This window comes from Oncorhynchus mykiss, chromosome 1 (genome assembly GCF_057628025.1).
Source record: "Oncorhynchus mykiss isolate SJ-2025 chromosome 1, ASM5762802v1, whole genome shotgun sequence".
In the NCBI taxonomy this organism is placed as follows: domain Eukaryota; kingdom Metazoa; phylum Chordata; class Actinopteri; order Salmoniformes; family Salmonidae; genus Oncorhynchus; species Oncorhynchus mykiss.
In genome coordinates, this window is record NC_143022.1 from 40784664 (window position 1) to 40806343 (window position 21680).

Consider the following 21680-nt stretch of genomic DNA (forward strand, 5'->3'; position numbering starts at 1 on the left):
AAATCGAGCTTCGTACCGCATGACCGTGTGCTTCTCAAATGTTGGAACAATGCGGAGGGCTCTGTATAGCTCCGCATTGACATGATTGGTTGATGGTAGGTGGGGGCGGGAGGTTCTGTAAAAAACAGAAACTCACGGTCGGCTCTGACTTCTGCGGAGGCCGCATTGCAATAAATGGTGTACTGCCAATGCAGACGTCGGATTGACGATGCAGAGCCTTTAAGGCTATTGAGATGCATCCTGAGAGTGGTCACTCTCACTATTACCATATCCTTACTTCCTTAACATGAAAGGAAAGGATGCTCTTCAGCCATAGCCCCAGTCTCACATCTCAGAAACCTGTTTCCATCTCTGTTCCCAGGACCCTGATGCCAGCTATGATGTTAATGATGGAGACTCTGATCCCCAGCCACGCTACACACAGCGCAACGAGAACAGGTACTGTAATGGGATTTCCCTGCTCTGTCCCACACTACTAAACTGGACCATACATACAGTACATACAGCCAAATGAGCTATGTCAAAAGTTTGTTAGATTGTGCAAGCTTATTTTGCAGGTTCACTGCATCATGTAACGCTGTTTCTTTCAGAAAAGGCCCTCAAGCAAGCACTTGTCTTTCAGTCTGTCTGCTCTCATTTACAAACAGCAACAGCCTACAGCAGTCAAACAACACTGCTTCTCTGACACAGTGTCATCCATTAATAACTTGAGGGGATTGTTGACTGGTGATTTAATCATATGAAATACCAGTATGCACTGCATTGAAGGTACCCAAGAACACAATGGTAGAGTGGCCAGACGGAAGCCACACCTCAGTAAATTGTGCATGACAGCCCACTTGGAGTTTGCCAAAAGGCGCCTACAGGACTCTCAGACCATTACAAACAAGATTCTTTGGTCTGATGAAAGATTGAACTCTTTTGCCTGAATGCCAAGCGTCACATTTGGAGGAAACCAGGCCCAGCTCATCACCTGGCCAATACCGTCCCTACGGTGAAGCATGGTGGTGGCAGCATCATGCTGTGAGTATGTTTTTCACCGGCAGAGACTGGGAGACTAATTAGAATAGAGGCAAAGATGAATGGAGCAAAGTACAGAGAGATCCTTGATGAAAACCTGCTCCAGAGCATTCAGGACCTCAGACTGGGGCAAAGGTTCACCTTCCAACAGGACAACGACCCTAAGCACACAGCCAAGACAATACAGGAGTGCCTTCGGGACACGTCTCTGAATGTCCTTGGCCCAGCCAGAGCCCGGACTTGAACCCGATCGAACATCTCTGGAGAGACCTGAAAATAGCTGTGCAGCAACACTCTCCATCAAACCTGACAGAGCTTGAGGGATTTGCAGAGAAGAACGGGTGAAACTCCCCAAATACAGGTGTGCCAAGCTTGTAGCGTCATACCCAAGAAGACTCAAGGCTGTTATCGCTGCCAAAAGTGCTTCAACGAAGTACTGCGTAAAGGGTCTGCATTGTGCCCCACCACCCGCCAACCCCTCTTTTACGTTACTGCTACTCTCTGTTCATTAGATATGCATAGTCACTTTAACCATATCTACATGTACATGCTACCTCAATCAGCCCGACTAACTGGTGCCTGTATATAGCCTCATTACTGTAATAGCCTCGCTGCTGTTATTTTTCACTGTCTTTTTATTGTTGTTTTTATTTCTTTACTTACCTATTGTTCACCTAATACCTTTTTTCACTATTGGTTAGAGCCTGTAAGTAAGCCTTTCACTGTAAGGTCTACCTACACCTGTTGTATTCGGCGCACGTGACAAACAAACTTCGATTTGATTTAAGGTTTATTTATTTTTTTTACATGGGTTAGCTTTATCATTATGGGGTATTGTGTGTAGATTGACTAATACTTAAAAATAAAAAAAATTTAATAAGGCTGTAACGTAACAAAATGTGGAAAAAGTCAATGGGTCTGAATATTTTCCGAATGCTCTGTAGATATGTACATTTAGGCAAGGATAAAGTGACTAGGCAACAGGATAGATAAAAAACAGCTTTAGCAGCATACAGTGGGGCAAAAAAGTATTTAGTCAGACAGGATTTTTAATGAATTTATTTGCAAATTATGGTGGAAAATAAGTATTTGGTCACTTACAAACAAGCAAGATTTCTGGCTCTCACAGACATGTAACTTATTCTTTAAGAGGCTCCTCTGTCCTCCACTCGTTACCTGTATTAATGGCACCTGTTTGAACTTGTAATCAGTATAAAAGACACCTGTCCACAACCTAAAACAGTCACACTCCAAACTCCACTATGGCCAAGACCAAAGAGCTGTCAAAGAACACCAGAAACAAAATTGTAGACCTGCACCAGGCTGGGAAGACTGAATCTGCAATAGGTAAGCAGCTTGGTTTGAAGAAATCAACTGTGGGAGCAATTATTAGGAAATGGAAGACATACAAGACCACTGATAATCTCCCTCGATCTGGGGCTCCACGCAAGATCTCACCCCATGGGGTCAAAATGATCACAAGAACGGTGAGCAAAAATCCCAGAACCACGCGGGGGGACCTAGTGAATGACCTGCAGAGAGCTGGGACCAAAGTAACAAAGCCTACCATCAGTAACACACTACACCGCCAGGGACTCAAATCCTGCAGTGCCAGACGTGTCCCCCTGCTTAAGCCAGTACATGTCCAGGCCCGTCTGAAGTTTGCTAGAGAGCATTTGGATGATCCAGAAGAAGATTGGGAGAATGTCATATGGTCAGATGAAACCAAAATATAACTTTTTGGTAAAAACTCAACTCGTCGTGTTTGGAGGACAAAGAATGCTGAGTTGCATCCAAAGAACACCATACCTACTGTGAAGCATGGGGGTGGAAACATCATGCTTTGGGGCTGTTTTTCTGCAAAGGGACCAGGACGACTGATCCGTGTAAAGGAAAGAATGAATGCGGCCGTGAGATTCTGAGTGAAAACCTCCTTCCATCAGCAAGGGCATTGAAGATGAAACGTGGCTGGGTCTTTCAGCATGACAATGATCCCAAACACACCGCCCGGGCAACAAAGGAGTGGCTTCGTAAGAAGCATTTCAAGGTCCTGGAATGGCCTAGCCAGTCTCCAGATCTCAACCCCATAGAAAATCTTTGGAGGGAGTTGAAAGTCCGTGTTGCCCAGCAACAGCCCCAAAACATCACTGCTCTAGAGAAGATCTGCATGGAGGAATGGGCCAAAATACCAGCAACAGTGTGTGAAAACCTTGTGAAGACTTACAGAAAACGTTTGACCTCTGTCATTGCCAACAAAGGGTATATAACAAAGTATTGAGATAAACTTTTGTTATTGACCAAATACTTATTTTCCACCATAATTTGCAAATAAATTCATTAAAAATCCTACAATGTGATTTTCTGGATTTTTTTTCTCATTTTGTTTGTCATAGTTGAAGTGTACATATGATGAAAATTACAGGCCTCTCTCATCTTTTTAAGTGGGAGAACATGCACAATTGGTGGCTGACTAAATACTTTTTTGCCCCACTGTATGTGAAGGGTTAGTGCAAAAAGGGTCAACACCACCACTTCCACCACCACCTCAGAGCCTGAGCAACTTTGTTTGTAGCTAGTGCAGTAGTTTATTTGCCCCTGGCTGATACCACCTCCTCTCTCCCGGCTTTTTGGTGATTGAAGTAAAAAAGCGCTGGTCCAAAAGTAAAAGGGGGTTTCCAAAGCGCCTCCTCCTCAGCCCCTCTCACTCCCTCACCGTGACCCCAGCGTTTGGCTGTGTCTTCTGCCATGGCCCCATCTCCCGTGGATGAGATTAGAAAAGGGGGAAACCCCCCCCTGGCCAAACCCTCCCCTAACCCGGACAGCGCTGGGCCAATTGTGTGCTGCCCTTTTGGGTTCCCGGGCACACCCGGCTGTGACAGCCTGGGATCGAACCCAATGCTGTAGTGGTGCCTCAGCACTGCAATGCCTTAGACAGCTGCGCCACTCTGAAGGCCCACAGTCTTTTTGTTTGTTTTTCTCATTAATTTTTTTTCAAAGCTTAACAGGATCTTGCAGTATGTCAGGAAACATGATAAATTAGTCTTTCATAACACTGTCGAAACATATTTGAGATAGAACTAAAATCTCTCCACAGCACAGCATGGTTTATACTTCCCCATATTTACATTATTTGAGCTGCCTCTGCCTCTACTGTAAATACTGAAGAGATTCAATGCATTTCTACCAGTGAACTGAAAATGGCTTTGCATGTTGTATCACCAAATGTTTTCCCTTCCCTTGAACAAGAAGCCCGTCTTCCTTTAAGCTGCCTCTTTACTGTACATATTGGTGTGAGTTGTCCTGTATTTACTGTACATATTGAAGTGATTTAACAATTGATTGGCATTACCGAAAGCATTTAAGTCCACTGTTTTATTCTGTCTCTACAGAAGAGATTCCCTCTCTCTTTTCCCCACTGGGAGAAAAGCAATTGGTTTGCATAGTCAAGGCCCAAGGCTTTCACTTTAACCAGGGACCTTGTTTCCATCGTTGCCTGGAGTAGTACTAGAGTAGCTCTGCTTAATCCACCCCTGCCCCCCTGTCTGTTTGAGGCAGGTTCCACTCAGTTCTGCTGACTAGGGAACACAGGGCTACTCCTTGGTTGGTTAAGCTTCTCCTTTCCAGATCCGCTGCTGCTGCACAGAACTTCAGAAAACGCACACAGACAGTGCCCTGAAAAATGATTAGCCCCCTTTCTGATTTTCTGTTTTTTCATATTTTGGACACTGAATGCTATCAGATCTTCAACCAGAACATAATATTAGATTAAGGGAACCCGAGTGAACAAATAACACAACATATTGATACTTTTTTCATTTATTTCATAAACAAAGTTATGCAACACCCAATGCCATCGTGTGAAAAAGTAATTATACCTTTAGCTGCGATGACTGCAACCAAACGCTTCCTGTAGTTGTTGAACAGTCTCTCACATCCCTGTGGAGGAATTTTGGCCCTCTCTTCCATGCAGAATTGCTTTAACTCAGCTACATTGGTGGTTTGTCAAGCATGAATTCATCATTTCAGGTCCTGCCACAACATCTCAATCGGGTTTAGGTCTGGACTTTGACTATAGGCCATTTCTATAGGCCATGCTCCCGAGTGGCGCAGTGGTCTAGCACTGCATCTCAGTGCAAGACGTGTCACCCTGGTTCGGATCCAGACTGTATCACACCCGGCCGTGATTGGGAGTCCCATAGGGCGGCGCACAATTGTCCCAGCGTTGTCCTGGTTTGGCCGGGGTAGGCCGTCATTGTTTATAACAATTTGTTTTTAACTGACTTGCCTAGTTAAATAAATGTATAATCAAAAAAAAATTGTGTTGCTTTTGAGCCATTCTGGACTTGCTTGTGTGTTTTGGATCATTGTCTTTCTGCATGTTCCATCTGCTCTTCAGCTCACAGATGGATGGCCTGACATTCCCCTTCAGAATTATCTGATACAGAGCAGAATTCATGGTTCCTTCAATGATGGCAAGTCGTCCGTGTCCTGAGGCAGCAAATCATCCCCAAACCATCACACTACCACCACCATGCTTGACCGTTGGTATGCAGTGTTTGGTTTTTGCCAGACATAGCAAAGACTGATCAACAACTACAAGAAGTGTTTGGTTGCAGTCATTGCACCACCAGTTATTGAGTGTAAAGGGGCAATTACTTTTTCATACAGGGTCATTAGGTGTTGCATAACTTAGTTAATTAAATAAATGAAATAAGTGTCAACATTTTGTTATTTATTCATTCAGGTTCCCTTATTGGGTTTGGTTAAATATCTCATAATATCCAGTGTCAGAAATATGCAAAAATTGAGACAATCTGAAACACGGCAAATACTTTATCACGGCACTGTATACACATGGTACCTAAGCAAGCACATGCACACACAGTACAGACACAGTACACTACACACACAGTACAGACACAGTACACTACACACACAGTACAGACACAGTACACTACACACAGAGTTCGGCTGTTGCTGTCAAGGTAATTATCCAGGACGGAATCAATATCTGACCATGAAATGAGAAGCAAGTGTGTCTGTCAATAGCTCTGAGCACTGTGTGTTTGGAGTGACCTGAGAAGAAATTATAGCAGATGAGTACAGTAAATCCCCATAGAGGCGTGCGGCCAGATGCTGAGTAATGCTCTCCGCCTCCCCACAATGGGATTATATGAATATTTTCATGGGGAGAAAAGGGAACAGGAGACTTAAGTCAGAAGCTTACGTCCCCTTCCCCTGCCAAGGCTGGTTCATTTGTATTGGTGACATGCAAGGTTGAGTTTTGAATTTGCATCCATTTAGTAGTTGTTCTGGGTAGCTGCTTTGTACTGCAAGTTGGCAAGACTGGCAGGTACTGTTGAAAGGGTTTCAAGCCAGGTGAGGCTCACTCAAGCAGGTAATTATTTTGTGCTCCATCATCAGAATGTTTGTCCTCTGTGCTTTCTCTCCTCCTCTCCTCTATTATAGTGCTGTCAATACTGTGGATTGGAGATTGGAGAGGGTGAGAAGAGCCTGAGATTCTAGTAATCCCAGGTTTAGTTTATTTGTCGGGTGCACAGCATACAGCAGGTGTAAAACAGTTCAGTAAAATGTTTACTTACTAAGCTTTTTCCCAACAATTCAATATCTAGGTGAGAGGAAATAATTTGTAGGAAATAATAAAGTAATAATATAGGTAAAAAATATATTTATATACACTACCGTTCAAAAGTTTGGGGTCACTTAAAAATGTTCATGTTTTTGAAAGAAATACATTTTTTGTAAATGTAATATATAACATCAAATTGATCAGAAATACAGTGTAGACATTGTTATTGTTGTAAAAAAAATATATATATTTTTTTATTTTATTTCACCTTTATTTTAACCAGCTAGGCTAGTTGAGAACAAGTTCTCATTTACAACTGCGACCTGGCCAAGATAAAGCAAAGCAGTGCGACACAAACACAGAGTTACACATGGAATAAACAAACGTCCAGTCAATAACACAATAGAAAAAATCTATATACAGTTTGTGCAAATGGCACAGGAGGTAAGGCAATAAATAGGCCATAATAGCGAAGTAATTAAAATTTAGCAAATTAACACTGGAGTGATAGATGTGCATATTGATGTGCAAGTAGAAATACTGGTGTGCAAAAGAGCAAAAAAGTAAATAAATACAATATGGGGATGAGGTAGGTAATTGGATGGGCTATTTACAGATTGGCTGTGTACAGCTGCAGCGATTGGTAAGCTGCTCAGATAGCTGATGCTTAAAGTTAGTGAGGGAGATGTAACTTCAAGAGCAGTTGGAGGCCACGGAAGGAGTGTTGTATGGCATTGAAACTCGTTTGGAGGTTTGTTAACACAGTGTCCAAAGAAGGGCCAGATGTATACAGAATGCTGTCGTCTGCGTAGAGGTGGATCAAGGAATCACCCTCAGCAAGAGCGACATCGTTGATATATACAGACAAAAGAGTCGGCCCGAGAATTGAACCCTGTGGTACCCCCATAGAGACTGCCAGCAATCCGGACAACAGGCCCTCTGATTTGACACACTGAACTCTATCTGAGAAGTAGTTGGTGAACCAGTCGAGGCAGTCATTTGAGAAACCAAGGCTGTTGAGTCTGCCGTTAAGAATACGGTGATTGACAGAGTCGAAAGCCTTGGCCAGGTCAATGAAGACGGCTGCACAGTACTGTCTTTTATCGATGGCGGTTATGATATCGTTTAATACCTTGAGCGTGGCTGAGGTGCACCCGTGACCAGCTCGGAAACCGGATTGCACAGTGGAGAAGGTGCGGTGGGATTCGAAATGATCAGTGATCTGTTTTGTTTACTTGGCTTTCGCAGACTTTAGAAAGGCAGGGCAGGATGTATATAGGTCTGTAACAGTTTGGGTCTAGAGTGTCACCCCCTGTGAAGAGGGCGATGACCGCGGCAGCTTTCTAATCTTTAGGAATCTCAGACGATACGAGAGAGAGGTTGAACAATGGAGGCGGATCATTTTAGAAAGAGAGGGTACAGATTGTCTAGCCCAGCTGATTTGTACGGGTCCAGGTTTTGCATCTCTTTCAGAACATCTGCTATCTGGATTTGGGTGAAGGAGAAGCTGGGGAGGCTTGGGTAAGTAGCTGTGGGTGGTGCGGAGCTGTTGGCCGGGGTTGGGGTAGCCAGGAGGAAAGCATGGCCAGCCGTAGAGAAATGCTTATTGAAATTCTCGATTATCATGGATTTATCGGTGGTGACAGTGTTTCCTAGCCTCAGTACAATGGGCAGCTAGGAGAAGGTGTTCTTATACTCCATGGACTTTACAATGTCCCAAAACTTTTTGGAGTTGGAGCTACAGGATGCAAATTTCTGTTTGAAAAAGTTAGCCTTTGCTTTCCTAACTGACTGCGTGTATTGGTTCCTGACTTCTCTGAAAAGTTGCATATCGTGGGGACTATTCAATGCTAGTGCAGTCCGCCAGAGGATGTTTTTGTGCTTGTCGAAGGCAGTCAGGTCTCGAGTGAACCAAGGGCTATATCTGTTCTTAGTTCTACATTTTTTGAAAGGGGCATGCATATAGCTGGGGGTTCTAATGGTCAATTAGCCTTTTAAAATGATAAACTTGGATTAGCTAACACAACATGACATTGGAACACAGGAGTGATGGTTACTGATAATGGGCCTCTGTACCCCTATGTAGATATTCCATAAAATAATCTTCAGTTTCCAGCTACAATAGTCATTTACAACATTAACAATGTCTACACTGTACTTCCGATACATTTTATGTTATTTAAATAGACAAAAAATTTGCTTATTTTTTTCAAAAACAAGGACATTTCTAAGTGACCCCAAACAGTTGAACGGTAGTGTATATGAAAGAAGAAAAGGGAAAAAACACGCGCAAGCTGGAAACAGGTCAGTGCCAGTACCATCATTACAATGTGCAGGTGTACCGGAGTAAATGGGGTAGGTATGTACATGTAAAAAGTGACTGGTAGCAGGATAAATACTAATGGTAATAATAATCAATACTAATTAATATAGCAGCAGCGTAAGTGGGTGTGTGCATGGTGATGGATGTGTGTGTTAGATTGTGAGAATGTGTTGCTAGAGACCTGGGTGAACATAGAGTCAGTGCAGTTAGCTGTTTGGGATTCTTATGGCTTGGGGAAAGAAACTGTATTGGAGATGTTGGTCAAAAACCCGACGCTCCAGTACCGCTTGCCGAACGGAAGCAGCGAGAACAGTCCATGGTATGGGTGATGGGAGTCTATGGCAATTTTACGGGCCTTTCTTAGACATCGCCTGGCATGAATGTCCTGAATGGCTGGGAGCTCGTCACCAGTGATGCACTGGGCCATACGCACCACCCTCTGTAGAGCCTTGCAGTCGAGGACTTAAGTAGGAGTTTTACATACACCTTAGCCAAATACATTTAACCTCAGTTTTTCACAATTCCTGACATTTAATCCTAGTTAGAATTCCCTGTCTTAGGTCAGTTAGGATCACCACTTCATTTTAAGAATGTGAAATGTCAGAATAATAGTAGAGAGAGTGATTTATTTCAGCTTTTATTTCTTTCATCACATTCCCATGGGGTCAGAAGTTTACATACACTCAATTAGTATTTGGTAGCATTGCCTTTAAATTGTTTAACTTGGGTCAAATGTTTTGGGTAGCCTTCCACAAGCTTCCCACAATAAGTTGGGTGAATTTTGGTCCATTCCTCCTGACAGAGCTAGTGTAGCTGAGTCCGGTTTGTAGTTCTCCTTGCTCGCACTCACTTTTTCATTTCTGCCCACATATTTTCTATGGGATTGAGGTCAGGGCTTTGTGATGGCCACTCCAGTACCTTGACTTTGTTGTACTTAAGCCATTTTGCCACAACTTTGGAAGTATGCTTGGGGTCATTGTCCATTTGGAAGACTCATTTGCGACCAAGCTTTAATTTCCTGACTGATGTCATGAGATGTTGCTTCAATATATCCACATAATTTTCCTACCTCATGATGCCATCTATTTTGTGAGGTTCACCAGTCCATCCTGCGCTATAAGTGCATCTCAGAGCACATGGTTATGTTCCTTCGCTCACGACCCCAACAGATAAAAAAAAAAACACATGATTTACTTGCTTAGTCCTAGGCAACTATCAATGAAATAGGCGAATAGGCTACCACTGCCTGCATTCATTCCAGACACATATTTAGATGTGTAGACTAATTAGAAGGTAGACTAATTCGCTTGCCCCATATTTTGTTTAAAAATAAATATATCCAATCAAAATACACCATTTACATTTGTAATTGTATTTTCTAATGATCTGTCACTCTGTAAACATGCCTGGGCAAGAAGTAATAATAGCAAGCAAGCATGGGCTTGAATCATGACATAACGACAGACGTCGTCAGCAAAGGAATAATTATACGGACAACAAAGTAGGCCTACTAAACAGCGCCAAGTAGACAGACAAAAACAACCATATGGCCTCAGCAAAGTCGACAGGAAATAACTACATGGAACAAAAATATAAACGCAACATATAAAGTGTTGGTCCCATGTTTCATTGAGCTGAAATAAAAAATCCCAGAAATGTTCCATACGCACAAAAAGCTTATTTCTCTAAAGTTTGGTGCAGAAATGTGTTTACGTCTTAGTGAGCATGTCTCCTTTGCCAAGATAATCCACCTGACAGGTGTGGCATATCAAGAAGCTGATTAATTTAAACAGCATGATCCGCTCAAAACATGCAAGTATAGTGTATAGCAGGGTGGTAGGGTGGTCTCTAACTGGATCCTGAGATCCCCCTGGATGCACGTTTTGGTATTTGCCCTAGCACTACACAGCTGATTTAAAGTAATCAAAGCTTGATGATGAGTTGGTTATTTAAATCAGCTTTGTAGTGCTAGGGCAAAAACCAAAACGTGCCCCCTACGGGGGGCCAGGATCGAGTTTGGGAAGCCCTGCTCTACACTATACTTGCTTATTTTATCACATTAACTATTAGAATTTTAGCAACCAGGAAATCGTGGAGTGATTTCTGCATATTGCACCTTTTTATCTTTCATATCAATGAGAATTTTAATTTTTTTTAAGAAAAAAGGTAAAATTACTGGAAACACACAGTTTAAAATTACACTGCCATGTTTCCATGTTACAGCGCTTGTTTATGGAAGACAGAGGCAACCACCTGTCCTAATTAGATAGATAGCATCTCCAGACACCTGTTAGTAAGTTGCTCAGGATAAGTGCATCTGCTAAATTACTAAAATGTCAAATGTAAGGGAAGAAGGATGCCAGAAAAATGTTGCAACTGAAAAACACTGTAGGCTGTAAACCTCCACTGTAAAACTTCGTCATTCAATGTATTATCTGGTGCCCCCACTCAGACTGAGTGAAACAGATATCTCCTTCAGAACTCTCTTTAAATACAGTTGCTTTGCATGACCCTATCCCTCCCTTTTCTCAACTGACTTGAGTTCCAGTCACTCCTATACAGTGACGATTTTAGCATGCACATTTTAGTGGGGCGAAAAAATTAATGTTTTTGATGAATACCAGCAAAGCCACTACACAACACTCAAGAATACATTAATTGTACTATAACAGTGACAAACAGTGCCCCCAAACTGTTAGGGCGTAGATAAAGCTGTCCCAACAGCAGAGTCCCAACAGCAGTCCCAACACCTTACCACTGCTGCACCTGGCTATCAGTAGAGCCTTGTCTGGCAGAGAAACAGTTCATTTTAAAAAACAAAGCTGATATGGTTGACTTGCTTAAACAAATGTGTTTTCTACTGACAATTGAGATGTACAAACTATGGCATAAGGGGATGACAAGCGTATAAGAGGCAATCCGTAATTTAGATTAAGTCAGTAATGAGCGAGCTAAAACGGATGTAGTCAATATAACTATTTGTTCAGCACTTTTGAAATGTACAGCAACAGAAATCAGAACATGGGCCGTTCTTACAGTATTCTCCCTGTACACCAAGTCAGAACCGTAGGACAAATAAAGGGGGCATAGAAACAGACAATGAAAACTCTTACAATATTCAATGATGGCACATCTCTAAAACAGGCTATAGGCTAAATGTGCACCACCAAGTCAGAATAGTAGGCTAAATTAGGAGGGGAGAAGGACCAAATTATTAGGGTGAGGCACATGGGCTACAAACAGCTTTATACACAACATACACTTAGTATTACTTTCTTAGCTACAGTATACATATCTCCCTGGTATACTACATCATTTATGCAGCAGCATACAATACATTTTTGGACTCCCCTTTGTCATCAAAGTCTGGCATTCTCTGGATTTATGGTGATGACCACAGATAAGCCTTCTTGGATGGTCACTTCTAAAGTAAGTCTATGGCAACACCCAAGGGGCTTGAATTTTCAAGCTCTCACTGTAGGTTTTGCGGTGACGTTGTGTCCCCATGAGTGACATAACACTGAGCCAATCAAGGCTGGTCTTATACTGTCCCGCAGGTGAAGAAGCCGGATGTGGAGGTCTTGTGCTGCCGTGGTTGCACATGGTCTGTGGTTTTGAGGCTGGTTGGAGGCGGTTTATGGTAGAGAAATTAACATTCAATTCTCTGGCAAAAGCTCTGGTGGACATTCCTGCAGTCAGCATGTCAATTACACAATCCCTCAACTTGAGACATCTGTAGCATTGTGTTGTGTGACAAAACTTAACATTTTAGAGTGTCCTTTTATTGTTCTCTGCACAAGGTGCACCTGTGTAATGATCATGCTGTTTATCAGCTTCTTGATATGCCACACCTGTCAGGTGGGTGGATTATCTTGCCAAAGGAGAAAAGCTCACTAACATGGATGCATACACATTTTTTCCCAAAAAATTGTGAAATAAGCTTTTTGTACATATGGAACATTTCTGGCATCTTTTATTTCAGCTCATGAAACATGGGATGAACACTTTACATATTGCGTTTAGATTTTTGTTCAGTTTAGATTGAACAACAATGACTAGCTATGGATTCTGATTCATACACAATGTTTGGAGAAGGGGAGACTTGTGCCCTGAGACAAGTGACTGTGAGTGACTGTGTGAAACAGAGCCGCGTGTGTCTGTCTGGGGAAACGAGAGCAGAGGGAGAACAGCTTGTTCTAATCCAATCGTTGCAGCAGGCTCAACCGATACCCCGCCCGTTTCTTTACAGACAGAAGAACTAGTCAATAGTTGTTTAGAGAACACAGTGCTTCTTTTTAGTGAAATAGGAATGCGTGCTGGCAGATAAATATTTTTTCCCCCAATTACGGATAATTACAAAAAAATACTTTTGGGGTAATTATCAAAGTTGTATTCAGAAAATTCTACATATCTGTTACGATACTTGTTTTGTCCAAGTGTTCGGCACATCCCTATCCTTTTGTCTAGGTGGTAGAGGGCAGTGTGGATTGAGATTGCATCATCTGTGGATCTGTTGGGTCAGTATTCAAATTGGAGGGGGTCCAGGGTGTATGGGATGAAGGACTGGATGTGTGCCATGACCAGCCTTTCAAAGCACTTCATGATTACAGATGTGAGTGCTACAGGGCGGTATTCATTGTGGCAGGTTGCCTTAGAGTTTTTGGGAACAGGAATGGTGGTGGTCAACTTGACGCATGTGGGGATTACAGACTGGGACAAGAAGAGGTTGCAAATGTCTGTGAAGATGCCGGCCAGCTTGCTTGCGCATTCTCTGAGGACGTTCCCTGGTGTTCCGTCTGGCCCCGTGGCGTTAGGATTGTTGACCTGTTTAAAAGTCTTACTCACGTTGGCCTCGGAGAGCGAGATCACCCAGTCCTCCGGAAACAGCAGGGACCCTCATGCAAAGCTTTGATTTGTTGGTTTTATCAAAGTATGCAAAAAAGCATTGAGTTTGTCTTGTAGGGAGGCGTTGTTGGGCAGGTCACGTCTGGTTCTTCCTTTATAATCCGTAAAAAAAACTATAATCCTTGCCACGTGTCGGAGCCAGTGTAGAAGGATTCAAACTTATTCCTGTATTGTCCTTTTGCATGTTTGATGACTCTGAGGTTGTAGCGGGACTTCTTGTATGCGTTTGTGGCATCAACCGTAGCCTCAGGGCTAGCTGTGATAGCCCTATTTGTGGTGGCCCTGTCCTTTAGCTTAGCGAGTATCTCACCATAAATCTTTTGGTTGGGGAAACAGCAGACCTTCACTGTGGGGACAATGTCTTTGAGGCTCTTTCTGATGAAGCCAGTAACAAAGGTCATAAGCTTGTCGAAAGTTATCGGCGGAGTCCCGGAACATATTCGCAGGTAGCCTGGCGGGTAGAAGTGTTGGGCCAGTAACCCAAAGGTTGCTGGATCGAATCCTTGAGCTGACAAGGTAAAAAAAAATAATAATGGAATTCTGCGCCTGAGCAAGGCAGTTAACGTACTGTTCCCCGGCAGCCCCCTGCACCTCTCTGATTCAGAGGGGTTCGGTTAAATGCGAAAACACATTTCCGTTGAATGCATTCAGTTGTACAACTGACTAGGTATCCCCCTTTCACTTTCCCTATTCCAGTCTGCACTAGCAAAACAGTCCTGTAGCTTATCATCTGCTTGAGTTTCTGTTTTTAAACAGGAAGCAGGAGTATAGAGTTGTGATCTGATTTGCCAAAGGGGGATGAGGGAGGGCCTTGTATGCTTCCTTGTGGGTTGAATAACAGTGGTCCAGAATTTTTGCAGCTCTCGTGGCACAGGAGATGTGCTGGTAAAAGTCATACATCACACATTTTAGTAATGCAGAGTTAAAATCCCCCACCACAATAAACAGCCTCGGGGTGTACGGTTTCCTGTTTGTTTAGAGCCTCGTACAGTGATGATAACAGATGTGAAATCAAAGCGTCGGCATTTGATCATCAGGTATTCCAGGTCAAGTGAACAATAGGACAAAACTCTCCGCTCAAGAGTCTGCATACCATTTGTGGTTGATGAAGAAACATGATAACAGGGCTGCTGTCCACAGACTTGTAGTTTCTAATCCAACCACCACCCTATCTGTCTCTGGGCTTGGCCTTAATCCCTGTTACTGTATATCCTATCAATCGGGAGACACAGTGCACGTATCCAGTGACACAGTTCAACTTTGGATCCCTAATTGGTGCACCTTGGTTAGTACGAGGTAGTTCCATTATACATTTGGCTCTGTGAGGAGAAGCAGCTAGCTGTAGCAGGTCTTCTCACATCCAAATCACTCTACTGTGACACCCACCCACTGGCACAGTAATGTTTGAATGTCCTCCCTTTGTTTCACCTCCCCTGGACAATCTTCACCTAAAGTCTGGACACCTCTTACACCTCTGGTTCACCAACTACTTCTCAGACAGAGTTCAGTGTGTCAAATCGGAGGGCATGTTGTCCGGACCTCTGGCAGTCTCTATGGGGGTGCCACAGGGTTAAATTCTCAGGCCGACTCTTTTCGCTGTATACATCAATGATGTCGCTCTTGCTGCTGGTGATTCTCTGATCCACCTCTAAGCAGACGACACCATTTTGTATACTTCTGGCCCTTCTTTAAACACTGTGTTAACTAACCTCCAGACGAGCTTCAATGCCATACAACTCTCCTTCCGTGGCCTCCAACTGCTCTTAAATGCAAGTAAAACTAAATGCATGCTCTTCAACCGATCGCTGCCCGCCCGTCCATCATACCTACTCTGGACGATTCTGACTTAGAATATGTGGACAATTACAAATACCTAGGTGTCTGGTTAGACTGTAAACTCTCCTTCCAGACTCACATTAAACATCTCCAATCTAAAATTAAATCTAGAATCGGCTTCCTATTTCGCAACAAAGCATCCTTCACTCATGCTGCTGTTGGATTCGACATTTTGAACATTTAGATATTAAATAAATGATAGAAAAGAAGCATAGAATCGAAGGAGACTGGGTCTCTGTAGAAAGACAGATAGCTGTGGAATGAGTTGGAATGTGTTGGGGGACGGAAGCAGAACACCGTGTTGATACAGGGGAGACAGAAGGACATCTGTGGATTAGATGGAGGGGTTTAGGTCAGGAGGTGAGGACAGATTCCCTTAAGGGAGTAATAAGGGTTTGGTATCCTGTTACCCTCTTTCTGTTGAACCATAAGATGTAAGGATTGGAGAGAAGGCGTGTCTTAAGTAGGATGTATATAACTGTGATGGAGAGAAATGTTTGCTGTATGAATACAGCTGTACAGAACCTTTGGAAATAATTAAACTTGGTTAAAGCTTCTCCAGTGTCCATGAGTTATTTCCTCTGAAAAATAAGAACCTAACACTGCCAAACATACCCTCGTAAAACTGACTATCCTACCAATCCTTGACTTCGGTGATGTAATTTATAAAACAGCCTTCAACACTCTACTCAGCAAATTGGATGCAGTTTATTACAGTGCAATCCGTTTTGTCACCAAAGCCCCATATACTACCCACCACTGCAACCTGTATGCTCTCGTTGGCTGGCCCTCGCTTCATATTCGTCGCCAAACCCACTGGCTCCAGGTCATCTATAAGTCTTTGCTAGGTAAAGCCCCGCCTTATCTCAGCTCACTGGTCACCATAGCAGCACCCACCCGTAGCACACGCTCCAAGAGTCTGCACAGGTATAATTCACTGGTCACCCCCCCCAAAGCATATTCCTCCTTTGGCCGCCATTCCTTGCAGTTCTCTGCTGCCAATGACTGGAACGAATTGCAAAAATCACTAAAGCTGGAGACTCATATCTCCCTCACTAACTTTAAGCATCAGCCGTCAGAGCAGCTCACAGATCACTGCACCTGTAAATAGCCCATCCAACTACCTCATCCTTGTTATTAGATTTTTTTGCTCCTTTGCACTCAGTATCTCTACTTGCACATTCATCTTCTGCACATCTATCACTCCAGAGTTGAATTGCTAAATTGTAATTACTTCACCACTACGGCCTATTTATTGCCTTACCTCCCTAATCTTAATTTATTTGCACACACGGTATATAGATTTTTTCTATTGTGTTATGGACTGTACGTTTGTTTATAACATGTGTAACTCTGTGTTGTTGTTTGTGTCACACTGCTTTGCTTTATCTTGGCCAGGTTGCAGTTGTAAATGAGAACCTGTTCTCGACTGGCCTACCTGGTTAAATAAAGGTTAAATAAAAAATGTAAATAAAAAAATAAAACTCCTGCAGGGTTGGAGGCAGTTATGTGATACGAAGAGCGAGAGCCAGGAATATCGAAATTTTTTTCCCTCTTTCACTGCCTCTCTTTCTCTCTATTACACAACTTAATCGAAAGTCTTGCCCCCGACTCCTGACCGCAAAGTTCAACACATAAAAAGTGCCTGTCTTTTCAAAGGCCTGGCTATGTTGTTTACCATCTTCCTCTGTTTCTATCTGTCTGAGGCCGTGTGTTTATTTCCCAGACAGCCCAGAGCTTTGAGATGATTCAACAGACAGACTTCAGGAGATGATGTTGGCAGGTGCCCGACCTTCCACCTTCACACCTGATTCCTCTCTCTCTTTCTCTCTCTATGTCTCTCTCTCTCTGTATGTGTGTTCCATTATTACCCTCAATGTCCAGAGAGAGGGACCAGAAGGCTGAATGATTGAAATTGTGCCTTTATGTGTGATGTAAGGCTGCTGTGCTCTTGCTCCAGCCACTTCAATAAGGCCCAGCGCAGTGGGCAGCAGTGATTGAGCCCTGCAGATGGTCTAAGCCCCTGAAACCCCCAGCAGACCAGACACCATCCCCAATATACAGACACTGAGCAGGCCTGATAAATGGAAGATTTAATCAGGTGTGTCAGTGGTGTGAAGAGTTAGTCCTTCCTCGGTGAGACACGACACGTTTTTAATTGTCTGTCTCATTAGCTTGGCTTGCTTTGTTTCTTTGTTTAGAAGCCTCTTTGTTTGACTGGCTTTATCCCACGAGTCTCCTTTAAACCACTGCCAAATTAATCACTTCATTATAGTTAAAGTGTGTGTCTCATTGAGTTGGCGTGCATCTTCTAAAGCCATTTTCAGAAAGCTTATCATTCAGTTAGGTAGTCTTAATCGCATGAGCCTGGTCGAGTTGCCTGATGAGCGATTCTCTTTAGATGTGCAACCAGAGACGTGTGAGCACTGATAAGGGCAGTAGATTGCCCTCTTCCCAAGGCCTGAAAGAGAGAGAATGCTCCCGATCGATTGGGCTCAGGAGGAACTCCAAGTAACTGTTTGAGCAGCAACCAAGGCTCTAGCTTCCTCTGGGCTCACTTAAGCCAAGCAAAAAATAACCTAATCCTTTTAGCAGGCCCCTGGATCCAGCCCCATTCACTCACACTGCCACAGCACAGATATCCCACAGCCAAAAGCTCCACTACAGTAGGCAGCGGCAGAGCACAAATCCACCAAGTTAGCCAAACATCGCTCCGGCATCAGTCACACACTATAACACACTACAACACACTACATGACCAAATGTATGTGGACACCTTCTCATTCAACATCTCATTCCAAAATCATGAGAATTAATATGGAGTCGGGCCCCCCTTTGCTGCCTCCACTCTTCTGGTAATGCTTTCCACTAGATGCTGGAACATTGCTGCAGGGACTTGCTTCAGCCACGAGCATTAGTGAGGTCGGGCACTGATGTTGGGCGATTAGGCCTGGCTCGCAGTCAGCGTTCCAGTTCATCCCAAAGGTGTTTGATGGGGTTGAGTTCAGGGCTGCAGGCCAGTAAAGTTCTTCCACACTGATCTCGACAAACTATTTCTGTATGGACCTAGCTTTGTGCACTGGGGCATTGTCATGCTGAAACAGGAAAGGGCCTTCCCCAAACTGTTGCCACAAAGTTAGAAGCACAGAATCGTCTAGAATGTCATTGTATGCTGTAGTGTTAAGATGTCCCTTCACTGGAGCTAAGGGGCCTAGCCCGAACCATGAAAAACAGCCTCAGACCATTATTCGTCATCCACCAAAATTTACAGTTGGGCCTATGCATTGGGGCAGGTAGCGTACTCCTGGTATCCGCCAAACAGATTCGTACATCAGACTGCCAGAAGGTGAAGCGGGATTCATCATTCCAGAGAACAAGTTTCCACTGCTCCAGAGTCCAATGGCAGCGAGCTTTACACCCCTCCAGCCGATGTGTTGGAATGGCGCATGGTGATCTTGGGCTTGTGTGCGGCTGCTCGGCCATGGAAACCCATTTCATGAAGATCCCCACAAACAGTTATTGTGCTGAAGTTGCTTCCAGAGGCAGTTTGGAACTCGGTAGTGAGTGTTGCAACCGAGGACAGACGATTTTTACACGCTTCAGCACTCGTCAGTCCCATTCTGTGAGCTTGTGTGGGCTACCACTTCGCGGCTGAGCCGTTGTTGCTGCGAGACATTTCCACTTCACATTTACAGCACTTACATTTGACCGGGACAGCTCTAGCAGGGTAGAAATTTGATGAACTGACTTGTTGGAAACGTGGTATCCTATGATGGTGCCACGTTGAAAGTCACTGAGCTCTTCAGTAAGGCCATTCTACTGTCAGTGTGTGTCTATGGAGATTGCATGGCTGTGTGATTGATTTTATACACCTGTCAGCATCGGATGTGGCTGAAATAGCAGAATCCACTAATTTGAAGGGGTGTATAGTGCATATTTCAGACCTTTTTGTCTGTGTCTAAAATCAGAACATTCTTTGCGGAAGAGACAAAACAATAACACAAAATGACCACATTGCCTCATACCATTCTGAAGTAAAGGGACATGGCAACCAATAGGCTGGAAGAGGTTGTTTTAGCCTGAAGGAGAGAGAGATACAAAATATTCCCTCTTTGTCCATCCCTCAGATAAGATAAAGAGGGCACAGTGACCTTGTAGATAGTGTTTAGGCTTTCTTTCTTTGTCTGCCATGGACTACTGCAGGGGTGGCCTTCTAACCCTCCTTCTGGAAAGCTACAGTGCCTTGCGAAAGTATTCGGCCCCCTTGAACTTTGCGACCTTTTGCCACATTTCAGGCTTCAAACATAAAGATATAAAACTGTAATTTTTTGTGAAGAATCAACAACAAGTGGGACACAATCATGAAGTGGAATGACATTTATTGGATATTTCAAACTTTTTTAACAAATCAAAAACTGAAAAATTGGGCGTGCAAAATTATTCAGCCCCTTTACTTTCAGTGCAGCAAACTCTCTCCAGAAGTTCAGTGAGGATCTCTGAATGATCCAATGTTGACCTAAATGACTAATGATGATAAATACAATCCACCTGTGTGTAATCAAGTCTCCGTATAAATGCACCTGCACTGTGATAGTCTCAGAGGTCCGTTAAAAGCGCAGAGAGCATCATGAAGAACAAGGAACACGCCAGGCAGGTCCGAGATACTGTTGTGAAGAAGTTTAAAGCCGGATTTGGATACAAAAATATTTCCCAAGCTTTAAACATCCCAAGGAGCACTGTGCAAGCGATAATATTGAAATGGAAGGAGTATCAGACCACTGCAAATCTACCAAGACCTGGCCGTCCCTCAAAAATTTCAGCTCATACAAGGAGAAGACTGATCAGAGATGCAGCCAAGAGGCCCATGATCACTCTGGATGAACTGCAGAGATCTACAGCTGAGGTGGGAGACTCTGTCCATAGGACAACAATCAGTCGTATATTGCACAAATCTGGCCTTTATGGAAGAGTGGCAAGAAGAAAGCCATTTCTTAAAGATATCCATAAAAAGTGTTGTTTAAAGTTTGCCACAAGCCACCTGGGAGACACACCAAACATGTGGAAGAAGGTGCTCTGGTCAGATGAAACCAAAATTGAACTTTTTGGCAACAATGCAAAACGTTATGTTTGGCGTCAAAAGCAACACAGCTCATCACCCTGAACACACCATACCCACTGTCAAACATGGTGGTGGCAGCATCATGGTTTGGGCCTGCTTTTCTTCAGCAGGGACAGGGAAGATGGTTAAAATTGATGGGAAGATGGATGGAGCCAAATACAGGACCATTCTGGAAGAACCTGATGGAGTCTGCAAAAGACCTGAGACTGGGACGGAGATTTGTCTTCCAACAAGACAATGATCCAAAACGTAAAGCAAAATCTACAATGGAATGGTTCAAATATTAACATATCCAGGTGTTAGAATGGCCAAGTCAAAGTCCAGACCTGAATCCAATCGAGAATCTGTGGAAAGAACTGAAAACTGCTGTTCACAAATGCTCTCCATCCAACCTCACTGAGCTCGAGCTGTTTTGCAAGGAGGAATGGGAAAAAATTTCAGTCTCTCGATGTGCAAAACTGATAGAGACATACCCCAAGCGACTTACAGCTGTAATCGCAGCAAAAGGTGGCGCTACAAAGTATTAACTTAAGGGGGCTGAATAATTTTGCACGCCCAATTTTTCCGTTTTTGATTTGTTAAAAAAGTTTGAAATATCCAATAAATGTCGTTCCACTTCATGATCGTGTCCCACTTGTTGTTGATTCTTCACAAAAAAATACAGTTTTATATCTTTATGTTTGAAGCCTGAAATGTGGCAAAAGGTCGCAAAGTTCAAGGGGGCCGAATACTTTCGCAAGGCACTGTACTTGGGGATGCAGGCTTCTGGGTTTACACTGAGGAGGGGAGGCTGCATGATGGATGCAGCACCTTTATAATTGGTCTTCTCACATGTTTAACACCTAACATGGATTACCTGGAGGACCGAACCCTTCCTTCAGTCGTAT

General features: G+C 43.5%; 1 protein-coding gene across 4 annotated transcripts in view; it reads left to right on the forward strand.

The window, feature by feature from the left end:
* Positions 1 to 21680, forward strand: part of LOC110522396 (furin) — a 179974-nt gene that overhangs the window by 118268 nt on the left and 40026 nt on the right. For all 4 annotated transcript variants that reach the window (XM_036977103.2, XM_036977112.2, XM_036977108.2 and 1 more), the window contains exon 6: positions 362 to 438. In XM_036977103.2, the coding sequence (XP_036832998.1) occupies positions 362 to 438 (77 nt within the window). The remainder of the gene's footprint in view (positions 1 to 361; positions 439 to 21680) is intronic.